Source organism: Carassius carassius, chromosome 6, assembly GCF_963082965.1.
Source record: "Carassius carassius chromosome 6, fCarCar2.1, whole genome shotgun sequence".
In the NCBI taxonomy this organism is placed as follows: domain Eukaryota; kingdom Metazoa; phylum Chordata; class Actinopteri; order Cypriniformes; family Cyprinidae; genus Carassius; species Carassius carassius.
The window spans coordinates 26,749,063-26,770,320 of NC_081760.1; the positions used below are offsets into that span (position 1 = coordinate 26,749,063).

The window sequence follows — 21,258 nt, forward strand, 5'->3', positions numbered from 1 at the left end:
TTCTGTAAAGATTCCTAAATGCATCTACTTTCGGACGGCCAAATAAAGTGTATTTGCTTTCGTTAAGATACACACAGTATCCTCCTGACATGGCGGCTTCAACACTAACTGTGGTTACTGAAACCATGCCTTCTTTCTTTGCATGAACATTTGGGTGGCCTTATGCAAATATTTTCACATGGTGACATAGACATATGGGGGGCGTGTTTGAATGAACTATCTTAGGGGGGTGTGGCAGAGTCTTAACTTTGATAAAGAATACCTCTTTGGATTTGAGACTTTAGTCTTTGCAACTTTACAGATCTTCTTCATGCACAAAGCGCTTGCAACACTCCAAAGAGAAAGGAAATTTTTAAAATCGCATCATATGACCCCTTTAATCCATTTGTGTCACTACATTAATTATTTTTATTGCACTGACTAAATCAAGGCAGTGGAGTTCTAGTTCCCATCATGCTTTACATTTGACTGGAGCAGAAAAAATAAATTAAATGTTATTTTGTTTTCGAGAACAAAAAAAGAAAAAATATGTTTTACTATTTTCTGTGTTCTGTTCGGTTACATGATACGTGCACATTAGTTAAAAAGCATGCTAATGTCTGCTAATGTCAGTAAATAACTTGAAAAAGTTTGAATTACTCATAATTTTTTGGTACGTAATCAATTCACTAGGTTTTTCACTGTTTTAGCATTTACATTACAGAAAGTGTTTGAGTCAAACCAGCATGGCAATTTTGTTTTAATAATTGAAGAACTTGAGTCTTATTGTGCTGATTTATATTCAAGAAATGAAGACATTCAACAATTCATTTAATTGTTAACAGCGGTGGAATCTTATGGGGTGTTAAACAGTAATGTCCTTGAATGGGGCAGCGAGAATGGAGAAGCAATTCTGAGATTAAATTACTGCACCGCAACACACAATCAATCTCCCTCCTTTTTCCATTAACAAAACACTAACCTAGACTTATGTAATTTCCCCCCATGCATTCTTTCTAGTAATTTTTCCCTTTTTTTCTCTGCCTGTTTTTCAGATCACCTGAAGGCACATCTGGAGGAGTATATGTCCAGATTTCCTAAGGTCCGTATTGTGCGTACCAAAAGGCGAGAGGGTCTGATCCGCACACGGCTGCTGGGAGCATCGGTGGCTAGAGGAGAAGTCCTTACTTTCCTGGATTCTCACTGCGAAGCCAACATCAACTGGCTACCACCCCTGCTTGGTGAGTCCACATAAAAAACTTTCTACCTTGGCGGCAGCACATACACACAGAGTTCTCCATTTTTTCATGCCTATCACTGTGATCAAACACAAACCACTGAAAACCCAACATAATGTTCTTTGTGCTTATCTTTCTCTTTCAAATCTAACAATTTCAATATTCAATTGTTTTCTCGTTGAAAGTCTTTCTCCCTGCAGTCGGTTGATTAACAAAAATAAATAAATACTCCATCTCCTCCTTTCTTGTCTGTAGCTTTTTCCTTTAATCACATAAAAACATTTCTTTTTTTCAAACTCATTGAGGATAGAATCTATAGTTTTCCTGCTGCACCACATAAACATTGCAAATCCAGATGGCTTTTGATGTGCATGACATTATAAAATGTTTTAAAATGCCCACTTCAGCAAATGTTTTGCACATTCGATGCTTATTGATCTTATTCAAGCTAATTTTTTAGTTAGTAAGCTTGATCTGTCTGTTATTGCTTTGTTTCCTATTTTTTTTTTTTTTTTTGCTGGGCTGGGCTAATCATCAGGTGGTCATCCCTGGGATGGGGGAATGGCGAGTTCTAGTTGCAATAGGCTGTGCATGGCCTTTAAGAGACATGCTGGGATGTGGCCTGACGTGTGATTAGAGTGAAGCTGATGCACAAGCGGATGACAGGTACTGTGTTGCAGGCTGTTTGAAACAGAGCTCTGATCTATAATGTGAAGGACTGGGCTCCACAAGTCATCTCGTCAAACCGTTGCTGGTTAGATAAAATGCAATCAAACTATTTATAAATTATGTTTGGCCAGATTCACCATGGTTTCATGCCTTTAAAATGCGATGACCAAAGGAAACAAACTTTTACACAAGCACAGATTGTACTTTGTTTTATCAAGAAATCTCCAGCCATTATGGAGTACAGTAGCTGGGTTCTGGACATAAAAAGCTATGTTAGAAAAAAAGTGTTTATTATGCTTGAAATCTGGATATTTATCTTACAAAAACGTCTAGGTTACGTATGTAACCCTTGTTCCCTTTCAGTCTTTCATGTTCAACGTTATGTCAGAACAGACTAGCGAATGGGATCTCGCCCGAGAGCCCAATCACCTTCGGGTGGTAACAGAATGAGCCAATGGTGGGTACTTTGGTCTGTGGGATGTGCATCACAAGCTATAAGGAGCAGCACAAGCAACTCGCATTCAAGTCAGCAATTGTGAGTAGAAAATGGTCGAATTTTCATTCTCGGGTAAACTAACCCTTTAATGTCCTCTTATTGTCACAACACAAGCCAGAGACAAAAGGTAAGGGATTAAGCAGGTTAGTTTATTGGACAGAGCAGCAGAGTGAATAACAGTCATTGGGTTCTTAGCCTAGATTATTGAAGCTATGTTCTTTTGCAGGTGGATTGGAGATGAGCGGAAATGAAGGAGAGCAAGATCAAGGGATCATTGGAACAACTAAAGGAAAGATTAGACCGGTAAGTAGTCAGGTAATGTTTAGTGAACTAAATGGTAGACCGGACAGCGTGGGACCTAGTGGAGTGCAGAGAAATGGGAGGATGGTGAGTGGCTGCAGGTGTGCTCTTTCACTCACTCAGAACCTGTAGTCCAAAGCTTGAACCTCCAAGGGCTCTTCCCTCCATGATCTGGTGGTGTTCTGACTGTTTTTTTTTTTTTACATACTTGGCCCAGGGGAGGAAGCGACTTCAGCTGTGCTGATTGCCATAGCAGTATGCCCAAAGGTAACATCTGAGCTCCTGGATCTTCCACTCAGTCTGACCATTTGTCTGACGATGGTATCTGGAGGACAAGATTACTGTGCCTCCCATTAACCAGAAGACGATCTCCTCCGTGAGGCCGTAACTCCTAAAGACATGGTTGAACAGGCATTCTGCGGTCTCTAAAGCCATAGGCAGGCTCTTTAGGGGTATAAGTCTACAGGCCTTTTAAAAGCGGTCCACAAATACCAGGACAGGTGTTACCATCAGAGTTGTGCAGGTCAGTAACAATGTCTACCCCAATGTAGGACCAGGGCCTTGATGGAACGGGCAGCGGTACAAGCTTGCCTACGGGACGTGACGAGGAGTTTTCGACATGGCACAGACTGAGCAGCGACGGACATACCTGATGACATCCTGGGTAAACTGGGCCACCAGTATCGAGCTCGGAGGAGCGAAAGGGTAATGACCTAAGCCGAGAAGGGTCTGTCGTTGTGACGTGGGGACACAAGTTTTCCCTTCTGTGCCTCCCAGTAGAGCAAGCTCAGAGAGAGTGGCGTCACAGATACTCTTGGAGAGCTCCCAAAGGATAGGCCAGATGATAAGGGCTGGATGGAGTACGGGTTCAGGCTCGGTGGGTGAGTCCGGTGAGTATAGACGAGACAAGGCATCGAACTTGCAGTTGCGGTCTCCAGGACGGTAGATGGTGAAATTTAACAGCTTGAAGAATATTGCCCAGTGCTCCTGGCGAGGGTTGAGTCTATTAGCATCTTTACAATTAGGGAATCTTGTGATCAGTGATGATTATAAACGGTTGCCTAGCTCCCTCCAGCCAGTGACGCCACTCTTCCAGTGCTAACTTGATGGCAAGCAGTTCTCGATTTCTGATGTGGTAGTTCTTCACTGCTGGGATCACTTTTCTGGATTAGTAAGTGCAAATGCTGAGCTGAAGGCCTCCTTACCGGCATTACCCAGTAATCGTAGTGGCCAGCTGGAGTGATGAATGCGATCTTGCACTCATCGCCTTTCAGATGCGAATGAGGTTAAAATGCGCTCCACAGGTCCAACTTGGAGAAGATGTGTGCTCCATGGAGTTACTCGAGAGTGGCTGGGACGAGGAGCAGGAATGGAAAGGAAGCGTCACAGTCTGGGAATTTAGTGCATGGTAAACTATACACGGTCTCAAGTCCCCGTCTAAAAGCTTAAGGCAGCAGGTGAAGTGGAACGTTTAATAAATCCTCGGCTGAGAGCCTCCTGGATGTAATTCTCCGTAGCATTGTGCTCCAGGATAGACAGCGGGTATACTCTACCCTTGGGGAGTTTTGCTCCAGGCAGCAGGGCAATAACACGGTCCCATGACTGATAAGGAGGGAAGCGAGTTGCAGCCTGCTTGCTGGAGACATCCTGGAATCCCACATAGTCAGATGGGATGGTGGGAATCTCCTGAGGCTTGGGGCTCTTGACGAGAATAGAAGTGACTTGAGCCAGCACGGGGCTTGCGATTGGTTTTGCGACCAAGGAGTTCTGTTGGCAAAATTCCCTCCAGCGAGTTACCTCACATAGTTGCCATTTGACTTCCGGAAAATAGATGGTTCTATATGAAGTGTGCTCACCGCCGGGCGTGGGGGTTGGACGGGGCAGTTCTGGATGAAGTAACCATTGACAGGGCGGTAGAGTAGTACATTTCTGCAGCTGCATTTCGATAAACAGGGCCACTTGAAAAAGGAAGCCGCCACACTCAGCGGTGTCACTCATGTAGGAAGCAAGAATGGCCATGGGACTGACAGAGGCAGATGGAAAGGTGGTGACTGGCATGCGAGAGGCCCGGAGGGTATTAACGAGTTCCTCAAGAACCTCTGCTGGTGAAGGAGGCTGGGGATCCGTGGTGGTGAATGTTTCCAGGTCCAGTCTTCTGTCACAACACAAGCCAAGGTAAATAGTCAGGCGATGTGAATGGTAGACCAGACAGCATGGGCCTGAGTGAAGTGCAGAGATATAGGAGGCTGGTGAGTGTCTGCAGGTGCGGGTGATTATAATTCGGGTGATTGGGATCTGGTGTGTGTCAGGGCTGGTGACTGTGACTGCAGAGATTCCCTGACACCTATACAGAACTACTGCTTCTTTTTTAATGATTTTAATTGTTATTATTTTTAACAATAAAAACTTTTGGGAGATTTGAGGGTTTTACAAAATGATATATGTCTTAGTAGATGCCACAAGATTTTATATTATTTATATAATGAAATATGTAGCTATAACTTTAAGGGAAAAAAATCACTGACTATACCTCTGTAGGTTTATTTATGCGCTAAATGCACTCAAATGTTGTAACAATGTTCTAGGGCTGGACGATTAATCGCATTTTGATCTCGAAATCGATATCCACCTTTCTCTATTAATTAAAAATAATTGTCATGATATTGGCCGGCTCATTATTTATCCTAAAACTTGTTTTTAATTTGCCATTTCTATTATCTTGCATTGCTAACAAGTCTCCACTAGTGTTCATGATTATGGTTGCCAGATGTGAAGAGCTTTAAGCCCCAAAACAGAGCTTTTCTCCTTTAAGGATACACTTTCTGCCCAGTGTTTTATGTCATCTGTGCAATCTGGCAACCCTGTGCGCCCTCACTGATGGCGGAACAAGCACTGATGATGATATGAGAGTGAAAAGGTGAAAGTGACTTGACATAAAGCCAAGTATGGTGACCAGAATTCATGCTCTGCATTTAACCCATCCAAAATGCACACACATACAAACACACTGAGTAGTGTGCAGTCATTTATGATGCTCAAGGTCACCTCAGGCATGGTATTGCCGGCCCAAGACATGAGGTTAGGAGTTTAGTGATCTCTCCACAGCGATATTCTGCTTACATGAAAGTGTCATATAGACAATGTGTGTTTTTCCACAAGCCATTTGTACTGTTTGTGTTACCAAATGTGCCATGAACAAACTTTCACTGAGTTTCAATAAAGGATCTATTGTATTTCCTACATGTGACAGTACAATGGGGAAAATGTATATAAATTGGAATTGTTGGAATTTATAATAAGAGTTTCTAAAGTTTTTACCAGTTTTCATGTTGAAAATGCCATGGCAATGTTAGTTTTCAGTGTGTATTAACGATCTTTGAGCAAATTTACTGTGGCTTTTCCTATTTGCGAACAAATTGTCACTTAGAAAATGTATACAGATGTCAAAACACTAATCAAAACCATGAGTTTTGTATTATCATAGTTGGTTAAATGAAGTCAGTGTATAGTCAGTGGAGGTTGGTTAAAGGACACATTAAATGTTATTGCATTTCCCTTCTGAAAAAAAAAACAGCCTAAGCTGGTTGACTGATTTAAGTTGGTTATCCAGCCCGGTTTTTGCTGGTCAAAGCTGGTCAGAATGCTGGTTTTAGAGGGGTTTTGACCACTTCCTTGTCAGGCTGGGAGACCAGCTGGAACAGCCAGCTAAAACCAGCTTGACCGAGCTGGGAAACCAGCTAAGTTTAGGCTGGTTTTAGCAGTTTTTTTTTCCCCAGCAGGACAGAATAATCATTATTAATAATCGTGATTATCAGTTTAATCATTATCATGCCCTATAATGTGCAGTCTGTCTGGTTTGATGCTGTTTTACTACCCTTACCAAAAATCAGTCAAATCTAATTCAGAAATCTGTGCTTAGTCTTCCTTTAAATTATTCTTGTCCTCCTCAACTTGTCACACATCAGATGGGGTCCTTGGTTTTCAGATTTAGACTACTTAGATACATCTGCAACAGGATAAAGAATCAAACAAAGGATTCAGCCTCAGTAAGCGCCACAGCAGAGCAGGTTTTTACGGTAGGAAAGTGAATCCTTGATGCCAGAGAGAAAACAAAGGCGTGATATGTGAGTGCTGGCAGGAGAACGCAGGTGGTTGTTTGTGCGGTAGCTTTTTAGGAAAGCCTGTTCTTGAACTGAAACACACACACACGTAAACAAATGCAAAGCCAACAGCTCTCGACAGAAGACATCCTCTAGCCTAACTAATGACACAAAGCCGACAGTAAATTCTCCAACCAAAACAGCTATTTTTAGTATTGTGCTGCAATACATATGTATTCTTGTAATTTGTGCTTAGTTGTAGTTAAGTTACTGGTATACAACCAAAATTGCTTGTATTCACTATACATCAATAGAAACGGCACAGAAACATGTCTGCTGCAGGAGAAAGGCAACAGATTATAGCCCTGCTGCTCCCACTAATACTAAGCATGGTTGAGCCTGGCTAGTATCTGGATGGGAGAGCTTGCTAAATTACTCTGACCACACACCAGTTACCAATGAAGAGACAGTGGTCTGGTTGCCATCACGTCATACAGATGGATGCTGGAAGCTTGTGGAAGTTGAGTAGTAGTCAAAGCTGATACACCCTACATACACCCTATTACAACTTGTTAAATTTGTGTTAAATGAAGATCACTTTTAAAAGGATCTTTGAAACATTTTACCATACTTTTAACATTTCTGCTATTTTTCAAATGCCTTTTACGTTTTGATTTTGCTTTAACCCTTCTCCCACAATTGGACTTTCAGTCTTAAACTATGACTGTTCATAATAAAATGTATTAACATTATTATAGTCTAAATAAATGGAGAAATAAAGTGTTTCAGTGTTTATTGTGAAGAAATTGTGAAAAAAATGAAGAGCTTGATCTAAAAAAAAAAAAAGATAAAATGCATGAAACCAAAGATTATTATTATTTTTGTTTTGTTTTGTTTTAATCATTTTCATTCAAGCTGTATAATTTTATCAAATTATTAAAATTTTGTGAAAAAAAATTATTTTATGGATTTTATTATTATTATTTGCTATTAGCAAGTTAAAAGAGTTCAAAATGTAATTTCCATCACTGCCATTTTCATCAAAGAATGTTAATTAACAGATGTGGTGGAAATTACATTGCGATGGGAATTGTAATTATTTTCATAAATAATTTCCAGTGTTTTTTTTTTTTTTTTTTTGTTTCCTCTCTCAGAAAACATTTCTCTCTCAGGAAAAAAAAATTATAAGAAAGAAACATTTCTTATAATAATTGTTGAAAACAGTTTTGCTGTTTCAGGATTCTTTGATGATTAGGAAAACATGGAATGGAAATCTTTTGTAGTACTATAAATATATTATTGTTAGTTTTGATCAATTTAATGAATACTTGCTGAGTGAAAATGTATTTTAAAATAAATAAATAAAAATATATAATTCCTATAACTCATACAGTACACTATGGCGCTAAGAATGACAAGTCATAGGTTCAATCTATAAAATATCTAATTTAATTTAATGTCGCTTTGGGTAAAAAAACAAGTGCTTAAAAAGCTAGTTAAATGTTTTAAGATACTTTATTTTTCAATATAAAATTATCATTCATTGGGAATTTTTGTATTATTAAAGTGTTGAGTCTTGCAGTGGTCACTGCCGCTTCAGTTTCAGACAGACTCGTGCTCTTGAGTTTAATCTTTATGATGTATTTGTTTAAGGTGCATGGTGTTGTGTGTTAAAGCCAATGCTCCAGGTCTGTTCTCTCTCTTTTGCTTGCTCCCTGTGATCTCCATGGTCCAGTAGTGCAGTGGTGTTGAGGGAGAGTGTGGGTGACAGATCTGGGACGGCTTAGCGGCTGCTGACTGACAGAGATAGAGTTAAGGTCCGAGGGTCCTTTCTGCTCAGCCCTCCATGGAGCAAACCTACTTTGAAGCACTGTAATTGTTTCTAATCGCCGGGTGGCTGTGGCAGCTTTAAATTTCACAGGGTCGCCACACTCAGCCAAGCAGAGCAAGGAAGAGCAAGTGATCCAGGAGAGGAGGGAGACTCCAGAGATGCTCTGCCTCCCCTTTCTTTTTGGAAATGATAGATTTCTAGCTTTACCTAACTCTTCTATTCCTTTTCTCTCCTTGCATTCTACCTACAGACCAGATCGCCCAGAATCCGAAAACCATTGTGTCTCCCATGATAGATGTGATTGACCATAACCACTTTGGGTACGAGGCACAGGCAGGGGACGCCATGAGGGGAGCCTTTGACTGGGAGATGTACTATAAACGTATTCCCATCCCACCTGAGCTACAAGGACCAGACCCCAGTGACCCATATGAGTGAGTGAAATCAGTATTTGAGCATTACATGCCAGTAGCCACATACCCAGTTTGTCACAACAATATAAACATTGTAAATGCATTCACTGTATACCCACTACCGTTCAAAGTTTGGGGTGGGTTGAATTTTGTTAATGTTTTTGAAGGAAGTCTCTTATGATCACCAAGGGGCCATCAGCCTCAGCCATTTGTCCTCAGCCACAAATTGTTTACTCTGGAACAAATAATAGATAAATATGATCAAATATTGTCCATTAGATAAACCCCAGATTATTAAACCTCATGTTTAACCACTATAGAGTGGCATTATATATAAATAAACCACACATTTGAAGTCTATACAACTACATTCATACCTAAAAACTCTTAAAACTACGTTCCATGACACAAAACAGTAGTATTTACAATACATATATATATATATATATATATTAGGCCTGGGCAAGTTAACGAGTTATTATCGCATTAACAAATTAATTAATTAACGCCGACAAATAATTTTTATTATTATGAAAGTCTTTTGCTCACTGGTTCTGAATAAACATACAGACAAATCATGGGTCACAGGAGGGGATGATCCCGATCAAATTATTAAGGCTAAGCATCAACATTCACAAACCACTTTCCACTTATTTTTAACAGAAAAGAATGCAACAAGCTCATAAACATGACTTTATAAGTTGGAAAAAGGATGTTTCCGATAGCACCTGAAGCGCTGAACACACGACCCTCTCACTATATATTGCTTTTACAGATCTATCACTTTTGCCGCCCAGAAATATTCACTCAATAATGCAGCAGGATTCAGAAGATCTGCACACGCTCACACTCACTTATCAATATATAACAGAACTGCACTCTTGCCCACCTCTTCCAACCGTGCCAGGGACTGCTGAATGGAACGATCACACTAGTCATACGAACCAGGCTTTTTGGGGGTCAAACGTGCTCCAGCACGGTTAAGATTGCCTAGTGTGAGCACATCCGAATTATTCTCCTGCATCCCACACACACAAGTCTCTACCTGCCAATCAAGTGTTGTCCCACGCCGCACTCTGCTGCGATGGGTTCCATGATCATGCAGGTCTCTAATGCAGGGGTCGGCAACCTTTTTGGCATAACGTGCCATTTTTGTTTAGTAATTGTTTAGTAATTTGCTTAGGGGGGGGTCGCGAGACTATTTTTGTTAACATTTATTTTATTTCATTTTATTACAAAGGTTTTTTTTTTTTTTATCATAACTTCTGTTATATAGTTTCAACCAAACACAATCCTTATCTTTTCACCCCTGAATGGGAATCACTACAGTAGACACTTTTGTGTGTTGCGAGAGTGAATATGTTTGCCTGTGTGTGTGCACGTGTGTGTCTGCATTCTTTTCTGATCCCCTATCACACCACAGAACATGCTCCCCAGACTAGCCATACCAGGATACATTTTTGGGGTGGATATGAGGTCTTGGGAAATCAGCTTTCCTGAGTGTGGCGGAGTGTGTGTTTGTGTTTGTATGTGCAGGTGCAGGTGCACTGCATGCCCTCTGCAGAAGTCTGAGTGAAGACTCTGTCACTTACTTACATAAACACAAAAACACACACTTACACAGTCTTACAACCAGCCTTTCATGACTGCTGCTACATACATGTGGATTAGAATGTTAACATTAGTGGGATGCTGCAAGGCTTTATCCACAACCCTATGTGGCTTTCTGTGGACTCCAGACCTCTGCCTTCCCTCGGGTTGCTGGTTCTTCTGTATGCTTTGCCCATTGCGGCCCACTGTAGTTCATCCAGCATCCCACTCCTCCTCCAAGGCCTCAGGGTATGTCATATTTTCTGCAGTCACTGGCTCAACCCATGCCTACCTTTAAGGGATCATACACACCTCTTAATATCTATTCAACTCTGCCAGGCTGTCAGCATTACAGACTACATGTGACTAGAGTGTGCCTAGAACATTTAGACAGACAGGCAGTAAACTTTCTTTTTTTTTCTTTTTTAAGCTAAATTACTGTTTACATTTCAAAAGTTGACCAAAAATTTTTTTGACTTATTTGTCTTTTTTTTCTTTAATCACTTCAGAGGGATATGACATGTCTGTGACTTTGAAGTTTGTTCACTCCTTCATTTTTTGGGTATGTTTAAGGTTGTGTTTTGCCATCCACTTGTTGACAGAGGTGGGTAGAGTACCCAAAAACTGTACTCAAGTAAAAGTAAAAGTACTTCTAGAAATATTTACTCAAGTAAAAGTAAAAGTACTAGTCTGAATAGTTACTTGAGTAAGAGTAAAAGAGTATCGGATAAAAAATCTACTCAAGAAGTTAGTTACTAGTTACTTTGGGTCATATATACTGAGCCTATTTTTATTTAGATATATAGATAAAATGTATGTAATGTATGTGTGTGTGTATAAATATATATATATTTAATCAGCCTTTTTACTCCAGTCTTCAATGCCACATAATCCTTCAGGAATCATTCCAATATGTTGATTTACTATCAATGATGTTCTTTTTATCTTCCTATACATCAAATAATCCTAAACAAAATGTAACAGGTTCCAAAAAAATATTAAACAGCAAAACTGTTTCCAGCACTGGTAATAAATCAATATATTAGAATTATATTTTGAAGGATCATGACTCTGAAAACTGTAGTAACAGATTTGTATCACAAAATAAATTATATTTTAAAGTATGTATTATATATGTATAAATAACCTCTGACACAGAGAAGAGAGAAAACTCCTCACATGACCGCTAAGTTAACGAACATCTGATCATAACGAACCAAATGCACACTGACGGATCATCTTCTGTCTGCACGCAGAAGTATAGTTCTGCAAGTGTAAATATTGTGGAAATATCATAATTAATTGTGTCTAGGCATATGGGGGTCATCATGACATACAGCAGCCACAACAGCATATTGGCAAATTATTATTAGGCATTATTTATTTATTTTTTCATTTTTATTAGAAACATTCCCAGACGCATGAACTATATAATTAAATATCTCGATTCTCACATTTCATAGATTGTTAATAATGATAATATGCAATGGTCAAAGTAGCCTAATTATGTAATTTATTATAAAACCCTGTCTGTTTACTTAAGTAACAGATATAGGTGTCATGCCATAACATATTTTTAATACGACTGACTTTATATTAAATTTGAATTTAACATTGAAAGTTAATGTGATATAAAAACTGCTATTAATCTTTTATTGTTCAGAAAGAGAGCAAATAACATTTACATTATCAAAGATCATTTTCACTGACAGTCTAGATTTCAACCACTCTCAGAAACTCCCATTAAAATCACTGAAACTGTTAACACTGTGAAATCAATATCTTATTTACAGATTCGTACACACATCTGCACTTTGTTGTTTCTGCTGAGAGAATTCGCCAGAAAGAGGTCTCCAGTCAGTGAGCGAGTGAAGGAAGCACCAGGATTTTAGCGATGACTCATCTGAACGCCTCTGATTGGCCATTGCATTCAAAAGCTCAACAGAATCTTGTGTGATTGGTTATAATGCGCAGTGCTGTAAAAACGCGTCTGTCTCTGGCTCAGCACCAGCAAGCAATCACAGATCTGAATTTAGCAGCTGATGATATGACTTGCTGAATGTACTCGCACTGGTGTGATTGTATTAAAATTAATAAAATATTAATCGGCTATTTTTTGTCTTTTGGAGGCTGCATTCAACTTGGTTCCCTTCTGTTATAAGTCACACGTACAACAAACTAATGTCACAGTGGTATTGTGTACTGTAATCGAATGTAGCCCAAATTATTACCTGTTGAACAGTAGACAGCACACGTGGTGTTCATCTAATATGGATCTCCATCGCAAACAAATAATAGCCTTTGCAGATTTGCTTTCAATTCAGTGCAGTTTCATAGCCACGTTTTCAACGCTGCTGATGTTCTTAAACGTTACAACTCTGAGTGAACCGCTTCAGATGCTCAGTGCGTGCGGCAGCGAACTGAACGAATCATTCAAACTGATTCATGAACCAATTCACTCGTTTGCCAATTGGTTTGAACAATCCTTTGAACAGAATTGACTCAAAAAAAATGAATCATTCGCGAATGAGCATGATCGCTGAAAAATTTACTCAAGTAAGAGTACAAGTACCCATCTTTAAATATACTCCAAAAAGTATTAGTTACCCCAAAAAATTACTCAAGTAAATGTAACGAAGTAAATGTAACTCGTTACTACCCACCTCTGCTTGTTGACTTCAAGACCAAGTAGTCAACTGAGTAAACAAAGGCACTGGTAATAAGGCTGATTTTCAGCAAACTGCTGTGATTACTGCCAACATTCATTCACCTAATATTCATGAGCCAAATTGAGATTATTAAACATATTAAGAATATAATTTTAACAATACACAGATTATCCCCATGTTCAAAGTTTTTAAATTCCGTGTTTTATTGTTGTAATCTTTTATTTTATTCTCTCTTCTTTTATGTAAAGCACTTTGAATTTCCATTGTGTATGAAATGTGCTATATAAATACACGTGCATTGCCTTGCCTATACAGTGTACATACAGGGGTTGGACAAAGTTATGTGAACAGCTGGTAAATAGCCAATATTTCTTAACTAAGTTGTTGTACAACCTTTTGCCTTCCAAACCTCTTAGAATCAATACAACTTCATACAACTTTTGAATAGTCTTCAGTTGAATGTTGTATAAGAACATCTATCAATTGCTTCAGAGATGTTGAAGGATGAAATCTGCTACTCACTTCTCTCCGAAACTGCTTGCATTTTGTTATAATATTCAAATCCGTTGATTTGGTTGGCCAGGGCAGATGTTGAAGTTCATCCTGGTGCTCCAAATGTCCAGGGTTTTGACATTGGTGTCTTTGATTATTTTTTTATTTTTTTTGCAGTCACAGCTCTTTCATAGATGCTGGCTTTATGAAGTTCTCTGTGTTTGGCTTTTATGGGAACAGCATCTTCAGAGCTAATATCGAGATATGCTGTCTACTTTGCAGCAGTAGTTCTGTTGTTTGTCACTTCCATTTACTTTTGGTTTTCACCCAATATTTTTCTTCACTGATGAAGTCTTGCCATGTTTATAAAGATGCTTGCTCTCAAAACACCAAACAATTGTTAATTGTTAATGTTACAGACGTGTACCCCCACTAACCACCGCTGAACACAACTTATACTACACTGATATACAACCTAAAGAATATATACAACCAGAAGATAAATAAAAGATAATTGCAGTGTTTGTTTTTTTGTTTTTTGTTTTTTACAGTAGTTACACAAATTATATTAACCTCTATAACAATGGGTGTGTGCACACTTTATTTTGTGAAAACTGTGTGTGTATTTTTTCCTTTAAGTTATACACAGATTGTTGTGAATCATAATAATATAATATTTATTAATTATAATTAAAGAAATCTAAGTCACATTTTTATTTACCTGAAAATCATAAAGTTTTAAATAAAAATCCTGATTTACAGGCTTTGGGATAGTTAAAATGGTGTCAATCAAATTCCATGTATGGACACTTTAAACATTGTCCAATGAGTTTTAAATATTTGATTTTAAGTAAAGTCATAACACAAGTCTTAGCACAAAAACTAGGGATTAGGTTTCTTTAGTAACAGAGTTTTATTCGTTTTGTGATTTGTCATCTGGCAAAAAGCTGGGGAATTTCATACATAAAATCAATTCAGAAAGTAATATTCTTCATAACTTCTGTAATACAGTCTGAGTACTAGGAGACATTTCTCATTACATGCTAGTCTCTGAGGGAAATTAAGAGGGATACTGTAGTTAGAAAGCAGGATGCAAAGTCAGTGTGATACTAGAGTTCAGTTCTACGACAGAAATGCATGTATTTCCAGGGTTTTTATTTCACACTATGGCCACGTCCACAACGAATGCTATGATGCATTGTCAAAAGCATGCGAAGAAAACAGCTGGCGATATAATCTCAACCATAAAGCCATGTTGGCCAATCAGAAGCCTGAAAAGGTTTCCAGTAGGTGGAGATAACAGTACTGGCTCTGATGTCACAAGCCAAAAATGCACATTTCAAAAATGGTGCTGGATTTTTACGTGTGGACGAATGGCCAAACTGCTTTGTGTGGACAGTTCAATTCAATTCAATTCAAGTTTATTTGTATAGCGCTTTTTACAATACAAATCGTTACAAAGCAACTTTACAGAAAATTATGTTTCTACAATATTTAGTAGTAGCTAGTAGTTTGTGCACGTTTGACAGGATTTTAGAAAAATAAAAATAATAATAATAATAATACAAGACGTAGTCAGCTAGATGATGAACTATCAATATTATTAATTAATAGTAATTATAGGATGCAGTCACACATGTAGCAATAATTGTTAGTTCTGTTTGTTGATTCAAGGTTAGGATCATCTGGGGTCCTCTGAGGGTCAGCATCATCTCTTCTCAGGTGTTCTGGATCCAGACTGGAGCTTGTGTAAATCCTAGTTACCACGGGATGTAAATCCCGTGGCAAAACATAGAAACAAAATAGAGACATCATTAGCATAGCTGCTGATCCAACAAAGTAAAATTAGTTTAACCCAAGCTAAAGAATAAAAATGCAGATGCAACTACACTCACAATTTAAGAGATACATTATTCGAATGCTTGGCGAAAGAGATGCGTTTTTAATCTAGATTTAAACAGAGAGAGTGTGTCTGAACCCCGAACATTATCAGGAAGGCTATTCCAGAGTTTGGGAGCCAAATGTGAAAAAGCTCTACCTCCTTTAGTGGACTTTGCTATCCTAGGAACTACCAAAAGTCCAGCGTTTTGTGACCTTAGGGTGCGTGATGGGTTGTAGCGTGGTAGAAGGCTAGTTAGGTACGCAGGAGCTAAACCATTTAGGGCCTTATAGGTAAGTAATGATAATTTGTAACTGATACGGAACTTAATAGGTAGCCAGTGCAGGGACTGTAAAATTGGGGTAATATGATCATATTTTCTTGACCTGGTAAGGACTCTAGCTGCTGCATTTTGGACTACCTGTAGCTTGTTTATTGACGAAGCAGGACAACCACCTAGAAGTCCATTACAATAGTCCAGTCTAGAGGTCATGAATGCATGAACTAGCTTTTCTGCATCAGAAACAGATAACATGTTTCGTAGCTTGGCAATGTTTCTAAGATGGAAGAATGCGGTTTTTGTAACATTGGAAATATGATTTTCAAAAGACAAATTGCTGTCCAATATAACACCCAGATTTCTGACTGTAGAGGAAGTAACAGTACATCCGTCTAGTTGCAGATTGTAATCTACAAGATTCTGTGTGGTGTTTTTTGGTCCAATAATTAATATCTCTGTCTTATCCGAATTTAATTGGAGAAAATTATTTGTCATCCAATCTTTTACATTTTTAACACACTCTGTTAGCTTAGATAATTGGGAAGTTTCATCTGGTCTCGTTGAAATATATAGCTGAGTATCATCAGCATAACAGTGGAAGCTAATTCCGTATTTTCTAATAATATTACCAAGGGGCAACATGTATATTGAAAATAGAAGGGGACCTAGGACGGATCCTTGTGGCACTCCATATTTTACTGATGATAAATGAGATGACACCCCATTTAAGTAAACAAAATGGTAGCGATCGGACAGGTAGGATCTAAACCATCTTAGAGCCTGCCCTTGAATACCTGTATAGTTTTGTAATTGATCTATGAGTATGTCATGATCTATGGTGTCGAACGCAGCACTAAGATCAAGTAAGACTAGAAATGAGATGCAGCCTTGATCTGACGCAAGAAGCAGGTCATTTGTAATTTTAACAAGTGCAGTTTCTGTGCTATGGTGGGGCCTAAAACCTGACTGAAATTCTTCATACAGATCATTTTTATGCAGGAAGGTGCTCAATTGAGCAGACACAACTTTTTCTAAAATTTTAGACATAAATGGAAGATTTGAAATGGGCCTATAATTTGCCAGTACACTAGGATCTAGTTTTGGTTTCTTAATAAGAGGCTTGATAACCGCCAGCTTGAATGGTTTTGGGACGTGACCTAAAGATAACGACGAGTTAATGATATTGAGAAGCGGTTCTTCGGCTACAGGTAACAGCTCTTTTAGTAATTTAGTGGGTACAGGATCTAATAAACATGTTGTTGGTTTAGATACAGTGATAAGTTTATTTAGCTCTTCCTGTCCTATATTTGTAAAGCACTGCAGTTTATCTTTGGGTGCGATGGATGAAACTGAAGTGTTAGACGCTGTAGAATCTACATTCGCTATTGTATTTCTAATGTTATCTATTTTATCAGTGAAGAAATTCATAAAGTCATTACTATTTAACATTGGTGGAATATTTGAATCAGGTGGCGTCTGGTAATTTGTTAATTTAGCCACTGTGCTAAATAAAAACCTTGGATTGTTTTGGTTATTTTCAATGAGTTTGTGGATATGCTCTGCCCTAGCAGTTTTTAGAGCCTGTCTATAGCTGGACATACTGTTTTTCCATGCAATTTTAAAAACTTCCAAGTTAGTTTTTCTCCATTTGCGTTCAAGACTACGAGTTACTTTCTTGAGAGAGTGAGTATTACTGTTATACCATGGCACAGTACGTTTTTCTCTAACCTTTTTCAATTTGATGGGGGCAACAGCTTCTAATGTATTAGAGAAAATAGTGCCCATGTTGTCAGTAATTTCGTCTAATTCATGTGTATTTTTGGGTACAAATAGCAGTTGAGATAGATCAGGCAGGTTATTTGCGAATCTGTCTTTGGTGGCTGGAACAATAGTTCTGCCCAGACGGTAACGCTGAGACATATAGTTAATATCAGTTATACGCAGCATGCACGATACAAGGAAATGGTCTGTAATATCATCACATTGGGGTACAATATCTATAGCAGTAAGATCGATTCCATGCGATATAATTAGATCTAGTGTATGATTAAAACGATGAGTGGGCCCGGTGACATTTTGCTTGACTCCAAAGGAGTTTATTAGGTCAGTAAACGCAAGTCCTAATGTATCATTTGCATTATCAACGTGAATATTAAAATCTCCCATGATTAGCGCCTTATCAACTGTAACTAGAAGGTCTGAGAGGAAATCTGCAAATTCTTTTAGGAATTCTGTATACGGCCCTGGTGGTCTATACACAGTAGCCAGAGCAAGAGATACATTAGACTTCTTTTGCATGTCTGACAGTGTAACATTTAGCAGAAGTATTTCAAAAGAGTTAAACCTGTATCCTGTTTTCTGGGTAACATTGAGAATATCACTATATATTGTTGCAACACCTCCTCCACGACCAGTCTGACGGGGCTCATGCTTATAACAGTAGTTTGGTGGAGTAGACTCATTTAGACCAAAATAATCATTTGGTTTTAGCCAGGTTTCAGTCAAGCAGAGTACATCAAAACTATTTTCTGTGATCATTTCATTTACAATAATTGCTTTGGGTGTGAGTGATCTAATATTTATGAGCCCAAACTTTAAAAATTGTTTTTGTTCATTTACTTTACATTTTTCTGGTTTAATTACGATAAGATTTTTTCTAGATCCTACATTATATTTTGACCTCACTATTCGGGGAACAGACACAGTCTTAATAGTTTTTACAGCGCACGTACTTTTATCATTTAAGCGGGTGGAACAAAACTCATCATAATAGTTATTAGAGAATTGTCTTACTAGTCACATGGAGCGAAGTGTCCTGGAGATGTTGTCAGAGAGCAGCTCCGCTCCGATTCTGCTGGGGTGTAATCCATCAGCGCGAAACAGCCTAGGACGCTCCCAGAAAAGATTCCAGTTATTAACAAATAGCAGTTTCTGTTCTTTACACCATGACAACAGCCATTCATTTAAAGCAAAAAGTCTACTGAACCTTTCGTGTCCTCGTCGATACGTGGGCAGTGGTCCTGACACGACGATCGTCGCCGCGGGCGTCGTGCTGCGAACCGTCTCGATCAGGCTGCTGAAGTCCCTCTTCAGCGTCTCCGTCTGCCGCAGCATGGTGTCGTTAACCCCGGCGTGAAGCACGACCGCTCTGGGGCTCTCGTCGACCTTCAGGATCGCGGGTATCTGCGCAGAAACATCGAGAACACGAGCACCAGGCAAACAATGAGTGTGCACTTTACCTTCGGCTAACGTAGCACTTACGTGTCGGACGATGGAGTCTCCGATGATCACAGCGTCGCGTCCTGTCTCTCAGTGCCTATGCTACCAATAAAACTCAACTTCCACCGGCTCACATTTTACTCTGACCTGTATATCTGTGCTCCCATTCTCAGTCTTTTTGTTTCTCTCATAGGAAGGGCAGCTGATATGTTTGCTGAGATACAATACTCATGAATGTGATTCCAAACCCTCAAACATTTCAGTGGATTTTATAAATTTGACCCATTCTGTAGACCCAGGACTTTTTGATGCATATCGCAAACCACAACAGACATTTGTTCCATTCCATTCCACGTGTATACTATCACAAACAGTTCTGTTTAACTCTGTCTGGTGTACCAGGCAGTCCTAAGTCCCCCGTATGCTGTTTATCTTCCCCTTCAATTCTCTGTGAAAAGTCCCCCTACAGTACGTAACATCTGCCTTAAGCAGTTAACAAGCCAAAGTTAAGCTGACGTCTCTCTCCTCATGCACTCAAGCCTCTCGCGTGGGCTAAGACTCTTCCGTCAGAGCTGTGTTGCTAGAGGGGTGACGTCTCCTCTGCCAATTTGCTAACTTTACTTCTGAAGGAGCGGGCTGAGGCATTTTTATGAGGGTGAAAAAAAAGCATAGGAGGGGAAGACAAAATGCATCCATTCAATCTCCACGCACCCTCTTTGCTCTCCTACGCTGAAAGAGAGATGCGAAAAACTTTGCGACGTGACGGGTACGTAATGAGCCTCTCCTGCGAGCCGCCCTCGCCCATGGAACAGAATCCTTCTGGCATTCAAAATCCCCCATCCTTTTATTTTAATACTTTATTACCTCTCTCCTCGACTGCTGGCTGAGCAACCTAGACTGGCGCATTCGCATGTGAGAAGCGTATGCAGCTAAGAAGCCTTAATATAGATCTTACTGCCTGTTACAAGATGAAAGCAGCCCCTCTTTCTGGATCACAGCTCATTTGTGCACTGACTGATCTGCTGAGAAGTCTGAGCTTTCTTCTCTGACTTCTCTCTGATTGATTGAGAGAAGAAGAAAGAGTAGTAAACCTAACGTATTGGCGTAAAGGGAAGCACGGCAAATGATTCACCTCACTACCTTGTGACATGCATTAGCTGTTGGGTTAAATTACATTATAACCCCAGTCTGTGCATCTATCTCAACCCACAGGTTACTCTGAGCTGAAATTGGAGTGGTTGTCCTCACATCGCCCATTTCTGGCCAGGAAGACACAGCAGCTGGTCACAGTCAATGGCAGGAGAGGATAACAGCATGTTCCTATTTTCATATGTAGACCTTATTGGCTCTTTATTCATTAGAGATGACTTTCTGTAATGGGGTCACATTGTCCCCTATCTTCTGCCTTTCTCTGAGGAGGAAATGAATAATGGATTTGTGGTGAACGTATGGTTTAATAGTGATTTACTTTCTCTTTCACACATATGCCCTTGCTTGGTGTGTACAACACCTTGAACTCACAAAAAAATGTGCAAATGTATAATGTTTTCTTTACAGGTGTAATGGGATCCCTGGAAAGTATGATAGATGACAATGGACTCAATCCTTTCTCCGCCTTACCATCTCTGTTTCTTTCTGTGTCTCTCTCACTTTATGCATACTCCGACCTTGACTTCAAGGAAGTACATTGGAAATGATTTCTACTCTACAAATCTCTTCTAAGCCCCCCACAGTTCCGTGTGACTTTAGCCATTTAATACGCAGCTGCACAATAGGACTCAGAAAGAGATGATTATGCTGGAACTTGCTCCCCTCCCACCCACCATTCAAGCAAGATTGGACAATTCCAAATGGAGGTCTTTTCTACTGAGAATGGAAATCTTCCTGCTGAATTTGCCAGGAACGGGAGTAAATAGTGGATTTATATTTATGGAAATCACAGGGACAGCGGGGATGATGGGGGAGAGAGAAAGAGAGAGAGAGAGAGAGAGAGAGAGAGAGAGAGAGAAGAAAAGCTGATGAGCTCTTCAGCTAGTGTCCTCCTTGCTCCACAAAGACATTTAAGCTTCATAAATGTTGTATTTGGGGAGAACTTAATTGGAT

General features: G+C 39.3%; 1 protein-coding gene across 2 annotated transcripts in view; it reads left to right on the plus strand.

The window, feature by feature from the left end:
• Nucleotides 1–21,258, plus strand: part of LOC132142555 (polypeptide N-acetylgalactosaminyltransferase-like 6) — a 189,934-nt gene that overhangs the window by 150,446 nt on the left and 18,230 nt on the right. Inside the window, exons 6-7 of one of the 2 annotated variants that reach the window (XM_059552509.1) lie at nucleotides 1,035–1,220; nucleotides 8,864–9,047. In XM_059552509.1, the coding sequence (XP_059408492.1) occupies nucleotides 1,035–1,220; nucleotides 8,864–9,047 (370 nt within the window). The remainder of the gene's footprint in view (nucleotides 1–1,034; nucleotides 1,221–8,863; nucleotides 9,048–21,258) is intronic. The other variant, XM_059552510.1, reaches the window with a different exon arrangement.